Source organism: Lolium rigidum, chromosome 4 (assembly GCF_022539505.1).
Source record: "Lolium rigidum isolate FL_2022 chromosome 4, APGP_CSIRO_Lrig_0.1, whole genome shotgun sequence".
In the NCBI taxonomy this organism is placed as follows: Eukaryota; Viridiplantae; Streptophyta; class Magnoliopsida; order Poales; family Poaceae; genus Lolium; species Lolium rigidum.
Genome location: NC_061511.1, coordinates 127,996,456 through 128,005,336, shown reverse-complemented (window position 1 = coordinate 128,005,336; position 8,881 = coordinate 127,996,456). Strand labels below are relative to the sequence as shown.

The 8,881-nt window shown below is 41.2% G+C and overlaps 1 protein-coding gene across 32 annotated transcripts; it reads right to left on the bottom strand.

Annotated features, from left to right (window-relative positions):
* Positions 1 to 3,625: 3,625 nt before the first annotated feature.
* Positions 3,626 to 8,463, bottom strand: LOC124705592. Of its 32 annotated transcripts, XM_047237297.1 has the most exons (7): positions 8,070 to 8,463; positions 7,294 to 7,447; positions 7,073 to 7,142; positions 6,145 to 6,147; positions 5,954 to 6,013; positions 4,557 to 4,635; positions 3,626 to 4,152 (listed from the first exon to the last, which is right to left on the bottom strand). In XM_047237297.1, exons 1-7 carry the CDS (start codon positions 8,245 to 8,247, stop codon positions 4,115 to 4,117), a joined length of 582 nt encoding a protein of 193 aa, XP_047093253.1. In that variant the 5' UTR covers positions 8,248 to 8,463; the 3' UTR covers positions 3,626 to 4,114. The 32 variants fall into 32 exon arrangements, 10 of the variants coding, with proteins under 10 accessions (XP_047093253.1, XP_047093256.1, XP_047093255.1 ...); XR_007004081.1 differs by having other exon boundaries at positions 3,626 to 4,635; positions 6,145 to 6,207; positions 7,254 to 7,447; positions 7,665 to 8,444; XR_007004082.1 differs by having other exon boundaries at positions 3,626 to 4,635; positions 5,954 to 6,009; positions 6,145 to 6,207; positions 7,254 to 7,447; positions 7,665 to 8,444.
* Between the last annotated feature and the right edge of the window lie 418 nt (positions 8,464 to 8,881).

Here is an 8,881-nt window from a genome sequence, read left to right as displayed (position 1 = left end):
GCAGTAGCTAGATGGTCGTCTTCTCCTTATGTGCTTCATTGTCGGATCTTGTGAGCTGCCTAACATGATCAAGATCATCTATCCGTAATGCTATATGTTGTGTTTGTTGGGATCCGATGGATAGAGAATATTATGTTATGTTGATTATCAATCTATTACCTATGTGTTGTTTATGATCTTGCATGCTCTCCGTTATTAGTAGAGGCTGCGGCCAAGTTTTTACTCTTAACTCCAAGAGGGAGTATTTATGCTCGATAGTGGGTTCATGCCTCCATTAAATGCGGGACGATGTGAGAAAGTTCTAAGGTTGTGGATGTGCTTGTTGCCACTAGGGATAAAACATTGGTGCTATGTCCGAGGATGTAGTTATTGATTACATTACGCACCATACTTAATGCAATTGTCTCGTTGTTTGCAACTTAATATCGGAAGGGGTACGGATGATAACTTCGAAGGTGGACTTTTTAGGCATAGATGCATGATGGATAGCGGTCTATGTACTTTGTCGTAATGCCCAATTAAATCTCACTATACTCATCATATCATGTATGTGCATGGTCATGCCCTCTCTATTTGTCAATTGCCCAACTGTAATTTGTTCACCCAACATGCTATTTATTTTATGGGAGAGACACCTCTAGTGAACTGTGGACCCCGGTCCATTCTTTTACATCGAATACAATCTCATCGCAATACTTGTTCTACTTGTTTTCTGCAAACAATCATCATCCACACTATACATCTAATCCTTTGTTACGAGCAAGCCGGTGAGATTGACAACCTTCACTGTTTCGTTGGGGCAAAGTACTTTGATTGTGTTGTGCAGGTTCCACGTTGGCGCCGGAATCCCTGGTGTTGCGCCGCACTACATCCCGCCGCCATCAACCTTCGACGTGCTTCTTGGCTCCTACTGGTTCGATAACCTTGGTTTCTTACTGAGGGAAAACTTGCTGCTGGGCGCATCACACCTTCCTCTTGAGGTTCCCAACGGACGTGTCATCTACGCGCATCAAGACTGTTTTCTGGCGCCGTTGCCGGGGAGATCAAGACACGCTGCAAGGGGAGTCTCCCACATCCAATCTCTTTACTTTGTTTTTGTCTTGCTTTATTTTATTTACTACTTTGTTTGTTGCACTTATATCAAAACACAAAAAAAATTAGTTGCTAGTTTTACTTTATTTACTGTCTTGCTCTCCATATTAAAAACACAAAAAAATTAGTTACTTGCATTTACTTTATTTAGTTTGCTTTACTTATTTTTACTAGTGTTAAAATGAATACTCCTGAGAACACTAAGTTGTGTGATTTCACTAGTTAGGCTTAATGGAAAATAACAAAAATATTAGAGATCTTTATAGTATTTATCTTGAGTTAGGACATGAGGTGTTTGAAGAGAAAATTAAAAAACCCATGGAACTTTGTTTGCAAAATAGTTGTAGCAATGTTATTAGCATGAACTCTTTGAACACTATTATTGCTAATGCTATGGCAGAATTTAAGCTTGGGGAAGCTGGTTTTGATGAGCATGATATTTTTAGTCCCCCAAGCATGGAGGAGAGAATTTACTTTGATGACACTTTTCCTCCCATTTATGATGATAGTGGTATTTTGGTGCCACCTACTATTGAGGATAAAGTTTATTATGACTATATTATGCCTCCTACATTTGATGATTATGGTGATGAGAATAATAATGATAGCTACTTTGTTGAATTTGCTCCCACTACAATTAATAAGAATGACTATGCTTATGTTGGGAGTAGTAATTATTTTATGCATGAGACTCATGATAAGAATGCTTTATGTGATAGTTATATTGTTGAGACTGTAAATTATTATGAGAGAGGAAAATATGGTTGTAGAAATTTTCATGTTACTAAAACACCTCTCTATATGCTGAAATTTTTGAAGTTACACTTGTTTTGTCTTCCTATGCTATTCACTTTGTTCTTCATTGACTTGTTTATTTACAAGATCCCTTTTCATAGGAAGTGGGTTAGGCTTAAATTTGTTTCATACTTGCTTTTTGATGCTCTCTTTGCTTCAAGTCTCATCCTTATGCGAGTGCATCATTAAATTTACTGAGCCCATCTTAATGGCTATAAAGAAAAGCGCTTATGTGAGACAACCCATTATTTTACTTCTGCACTTTATTTTATATTTGAGTCTTGGAAGTTGTTACTACTATAGCAACCTCTCCTTATCTTTATTTTATTGCATTGTTGTGCCAAGTAAAGTCTTTGATAGTAAGGTTCATACTAGATTTGGATTACTGCGCAGAAACAGATTTCTTTGCTGTCACGAATCTGGGCCTAATTCTGTGTAGGTAACTCAGAAAATTATGCCAATTTACGTGAGTGATCCTCAGATATGTACGTAACTTTCATTCAATTTGAGCATTTTCATCTGAGCAAGTCTGGTGCCTCAATAAAATTCGTCTTTACGAACTGTTCTGTTTTGACAGATTCAGCCTTTTATTTCGCATTGCCTGTTTTGCTATGCTTGATGGATTTTTCTATTCCATTGACTTTCATTAGATTTGTGCAATGTCCAGAAGTGTTAAGAATGATTATGTCACCTCTGAACATGTAAATTTTAATTGTGCACTAACCCTCTAATGAGTTGTTTTGAGTTTGGTGTGGAGGAAGTTTTCAAGGATCAAGAGAGGGAGATGATACAATATGATCAAGGAGAGTGAAAGCTCTAAGCTTGGGGATGCCCCGGTGGTTCACCCCTGCATATTTTACGAAGACTCAAGCGTCTAAGCTTGGGGATGCCCAAGGCATCCCCTTCTTCATCGACAACATTATCAGGTTCCTCCCTGAAACTATATTTTTATTCCATCACATCTTATGTGCTTTGCTTGGAGCGTCGGTTTGTTTTTGTTTTTGTTTTTGTTTGAATAAAATGGATCCTAGCATTCATTGTGTGGGAGAGAGACACGCTCCTCTGTTGCATATGGACAAATATGTCCTTAGGCTTTACTCATAGTATTCATGGCGAAGGTTGAATCTTCTTCGTTAAATTGTTATATGGTTGGAATCGGGAAATGCTACATGTAGTAATTCTAAAATGTCTTGAATAATTTGATACTTGGCAATTGTTGTGCTCATGTTTAAGCTTTTGCATCATATACTTTGCACCTATTAATGAATAAATACATAGAGCTTGCTAAAATTTGGTTTGCATAATTGGTCTCTCTAAAGTCTAGATAATTTCTAGTATTGAGTTTGAACAACAAAGAAGACGGTGTAGAGTCTTATAATATTTACAATATGTCTTTTATGTGAGTTTTGCTGCACCGGTTCATCCTTGTGTTTGTTTCAAATAACCTTGCTAGCCTAAACCTTGTATCGAGAGGGAATACTTCTCATGCATCCAAAATCCTTGAGCCAACCACTATGCCATTTGTGTCCACCATACCTACCTACTACATGGTATTTCTCCGCCATTCCAAAGTAAATTGCTTGAGTGCTACCTTTAAAATTTCCATTCTTTACCTTTGCAATATATAGCTCATGGGACAAATAGCTTAAAAACTATTGTGGTATTGAATATATACTTATGCACTTTATCTCTTACTAGTAGTAGGGGCGCCCCTTGGGGCGCCTCCTCGCCGGTGCTCTGCGGCACAATCATCATCTTTTTTTAGGGAAACGAGGGCTCATATGTTAATATACAAAGTGTTTACAAAATCTCAGTCATACAAAGAAGCAAAAGCAGACGTGAAGGGGGCAACCAATCGTTGCTCTCTCCACTAATCTATCTAAAGAAGAAATAATGAGCTGTCACTTTGCTGAACACCAGGCACCTGATATTTTTGTTCTACTGATGTCTTCATACAAGCTCCAGCATCAGGAGAAATTTCCAGATGCCTTGTTTACTGCATTAACATCCACAACGCAGTCTGATTCCATGGCAGACGTGTTAGGTCATGATCAATGGTGAGCTGAATGCAACATAATAGCATTGGTTTCGCTTCTCAGAGTCTCAATAATTTCTAATGGCCCAGCTTGACACCACCATAACAGAACCAGCATGGTCACGAGCAACAACCCCAATAGTCGACGCGACGAAGGAGGGGCCTATATTGATTTGCATAGCCCTAGGGTTGTCAGCTAGCCGACACCAAACAGGAGTCGTCGATGGGACCTGCGGTACACAGAACGAATTCAGTAACCCCAATACTTAGAATAGGGATTTACCTTTCATATCATCTTCAGAACTAATATCATCAGACATGATGTTGTGGTAAAAAATGACGAGACTTCAAAAGTTAAACTACATTAATGTGTACAGCAAAGGATATAGAAAAATAGCAATAACCCCAATAGAAGATAAAAACCTAACACACTTCACGGTTGACATGTTGGCGAGGACTTCCTTGAGCAAACAATCGACCAATGCAATAAAAATTGTAGATTGAATCAAATAAATTATAAGTTCTCATGACATGTGGCCCATTAGTAGCTAATTCGATATCTGCATGTCCTAAAAGTTCCCTAAGATCATTTGGTAGAACAAATAAATGAGGTTTTCTAATCTGTTCTCATTACCCTTGAAATGGAGAGAAATGTACACAACTTCAGGAGATAAGGACCATTGTTGCATTTCGTTGTATTTTTCATCTAATAACTGGACAAGTAATCAAATAGTCATTTAAAATGTAAAAACGTGGGGCATGGTCAAGTGCAGGAGTTACAAATAGATGATAGTAAATATCAGGTGCCGATAGAAAGAACTGAACAAGCATGCTCCTGAATAACCCTGTGCATGCATCACTTTGATAATGGCTTTACAGTTGGTAATAGCTTTACTTTCATTTCCTGAAATAACAACAGCTAAGAGCATCCCCACTCGTTGGCGCTCCCCACGCCCAAATCCGGCGAAATTTTCGTCCGGATTGGATCAATTTTCGGCATGGGGGGCAGTATATTTCCAGTCGTGTGCTCCCCAAGCGGCGTTTCTCGGGGAAAAAGAAGATGGCCCGGGGAGTCCGGACGAAAGAGGAGACACGTGGGCGTGGGCGGTTGGTTTTGCTCCATCCGGAGTCCCCAAGAGATCCCCGGGAAACCGAGAATGGCCCGGGGAGTCCGGACGAAATTAGGCCGTTTTCCGGACGAAAATGAGAACCTGGGGGCGCGACTGGGCCGTTTTTCGCCGTCCGAATGTAAAAAACGGCTCATGGGGGGCTTCTCGGGGAGACGAGTGGAGATGCTCTAAGATCCAGTACCCATGTACAGTATCCATCTGCATCTAACTGAGATGCAGTGATAAAACATGAGATGCAGTGCTAAAACATGCATGGTGTTATGTTGAACATAGGCCCTTAACTCATCCATTTACCTTGGGGAACAAATTAAGAATGCAAGAAACATGGGAACACCTCAATCTATCACAGTATAAATAAGCCCACAGATATAGTGCATCGCTGACAAAAATCACTGAATGCAAATCTTGATCAGCATAAGCAACAATATTGTATAAATAGCACCCTATTTTAATAGTTCTTGTGAGAAGATTTGTGTACAGAATCAGCATAAGCAACAATATTATATAAATAACCGCACATATCATTTGTTTCTGCCGTAGTGCATCGCTGACAAAAATCAATGAATGCAAATCTTGATCATAGGAACTCACACCCTGTTTTAATAGTTCTTATGAGAAGATTTGTGTACAGATCAGCATAAGCAACAATATTGAAGCCGGTGTACCACTAACCTAGTCACTTAAAAACAGAGTCATGTCTATCTTTTCCTAGGGAAGTAAATTTGACAGGGATTTGGAAATTTTCAACTAAATCTGTGGAAACAGTTATTTTACTGAAAATCTTAGACAGAGACAATGATGTAGCAGTCTTTTATGTAACTTTACTTTTATATAGTATAGATATTTAGTAGATAAAAGCATAGCGGAAGACAAGGAATATAGGATGAGTTAGACATCATACAAACCTTAAAGTACATTTATTGTAGAATGGATCACACACCGCTGAAACTTCTGTCACTTCCTTAATTTGAAGGAGTCCACATGAAAATGTCAAATCAGAGGATTGAAAAACGTTATCTAGGGCAGAAATGAACCCATATGCATGGCAATTGGCGCTCCCAGTAGAGGTAGATACTGCTTAAGCATATTTACCTGCTAGAAGAGGTCAGAAAACTTAAGCACGCCAATCATCCATCAAAAGGATATGTTAGTTCACTGAGAAATAGAGCAATTATTTAGAACCAACACGACTAAAATTAATATCATCATCGTGAATAATATTGCAGTCTATTCATTTTGTTTAGCACTAATCCTAATGTTCAAGGGAGGTAGCAATTTCTTATATTACATTTATCTTCACTCATAGGATGACAAATCATATAACAACACCATGAGATATAACCATGATTTTTGCTCTGATAAACATGTCTTGAATTCGGAAAATTATTCATAAAACACTACAGAAAAGGTGCAGGCTTTAGCAGTCTGCTAACAAACAGAGTCCCACCACTACCCAATGCAGCTCATCACAACAATTATGTTATATTTTCCATTTCCATAAGACAACTTAGATGGTAGATCCTGCGAGGCTCAAAATGGCACACTTGATAGATGCCAATCGCGGAAAATTTGGCAAACAATCCATATTTTTCCTGGTAAAAAATGAAACCTTCACTATTCCACCACTATCAGAAGCGAGCACAAGCTCAGTGATCTTCCGGTAACCCTATGCTTATGTACGCCACTTTCTTCTTACCTTTTTCTTTCAATGTTCATGTACTTTGCCCAAATTCAGGCCACTGCAGTTATATGATATTTTTTCTGCATGCAACTTCGGTGGGAACCATGTAAATGTTTCCTTTCAGAATATTTTGACTGGAAGTTCTTACACAACAAATCTGTCCTACTTCTTTTAGTGAACTTGGTTCGGAGTAGAACTGAAATTTCTTTCTCCGCTACATTGCGGGTTAAGGACAGAGGCTCTGTTGTATCATCCAATTGCAAGATCAAATAAATGACATATGCAGAAACAACATGAAGGAGAGCGACAAATTATCTTTGACTACATCATAAAGATTACCTTGATTGATTTCACATGCAGCCTGCTTGGATTTTCATTAAACTTCCTGTCGACGTGACAAATTAATGATCTGCGGAAACAACATGAGAGAGATTTGGTTAACTTCCGGACACTATGCAGCCCCAAGATGTTGGTATACCTGCTTAAACTTGTTGAGGCAACCACCACAAGAGGATTATACCTGTTGCAACTCACTTCCCCTTTATCTGGAGATGACTTACAGACTCCACGCCACCTTTCTCAGAGTATCCTCGTAGATCCTCTCAAGCAAATGCAGCAGAACAGGTGACCAACGCCCCTCACATCTTCCCCAATAACCATAGGCTTTGTTCCTCTGATTGGGACATCCGGTAGGCCAAATAAAGTCATGCATTCCTACAACAACAGTTGAAACCTAAGAATAAACAATCTAAACATCTCCAGATTGTGACCCTTGTTTGTTTCAAAAAAAAAAGATAGTGACCCTTGTTTTCGTAGGGTGCCAACAGAATCAAATAATCAATAAACCTCTACAAAGTGGCCAATTCTACAGGCCAGAACGAGCAAGAAATCTAAGTAAGCACTCTATCAGGCAACATAGAGAGATACCTACATGTGCTGGTAGATGAAGCAGTGCTCCACGCAAGTGAGGCATAGAGCTTCACCAAGGGCCGTAGCTTCTCTTCGCGACTCTACACCAATGACGTGCCTCGCATCCACCGGAGGTACAGGCGTCCAGCACCCATATGGAGGGTGTCATCGTGGGTGCCGAACATGACGGCATGGTCGGTGACGGCGGTGGCCGCCACGGTGTCCATGGAGAGGATGGCCGGCAGGGTACCGCACTGCCATTGTTTGAGCCGTGGATCCTTCTCAAACTCCGCCTCACCCTCACACGAATCCTACTCCTGGGTGCCAGCGTCCTAGCTGTAGATGACATCCTCGACGCCGGCAGGACCGCGGGGAGATCACTTTCCGGCGGGGTGAATTTGGAGTGGTTGAGCAGAAGTTGACCTACCGATTCGAGCCAGAAATCGTGCGTCCTCGCCGGCTCGCCATGGATCGCTTGCGACCTCGCCGGCTCCCCGTCGTCGGAGATGCCGCCTCCAACCTCGCGCCTGAAGAGCACGGCCGAAAAAAATCGCCAAGTTCTCGGCGAGTGCAGCAGGGGCGCAAGTGGCGGCCGTGCTCCTCATATTGGACACCAAGGACGGCGGAACCGCTGGTCAGCACGGCGAGAGGTGAGCGCGAGAGAAAGGGAGGGGGCGGCGGCGGCGGCGACTGCGGGGGGAAGCAGGCGAAGGGGATGGGTGCGAACGATGGAATGTCGGCTAGGTTTTTGCCTGTGCTTATCTACCACTCGCGCATACGAATCGGACGGCTGGGAATGACTCGGAGACTCGCCCAACCAGAACCAGATCGCGGGAGTGGCAGCCCCTGCGCGCCGAGTGTGTATCGTGGAGGGCTGTGGGATAGGGCAAGTAGTCACGCACTTGCTTGTTCTCAATTAAGTTGTTTGTTGTGCGATAACTATGTTCATGGAGACGCCATCAACTACTCTTTGTTGAATATCATGTGAGTTGCTATGCATGTCCGTCTTGTCTGAAGTAAGGGAGATTTACCACTCATTTAATGGTTAGAGTATGCATAATGTTAGAGAAGAACATTGGACCGCTAACTAAAGCCATGAATCATGGTGGAAGTTTCAGTTTTGGACATATATCCTCAATCTCATATGAGAACATTAATTATTGCTAAATGCTTATGCATTAAAGAGGAGTCCATTATCTGTTGTCTATGTTGTCCCGGTATAGATGTCTAAGTTGAGAA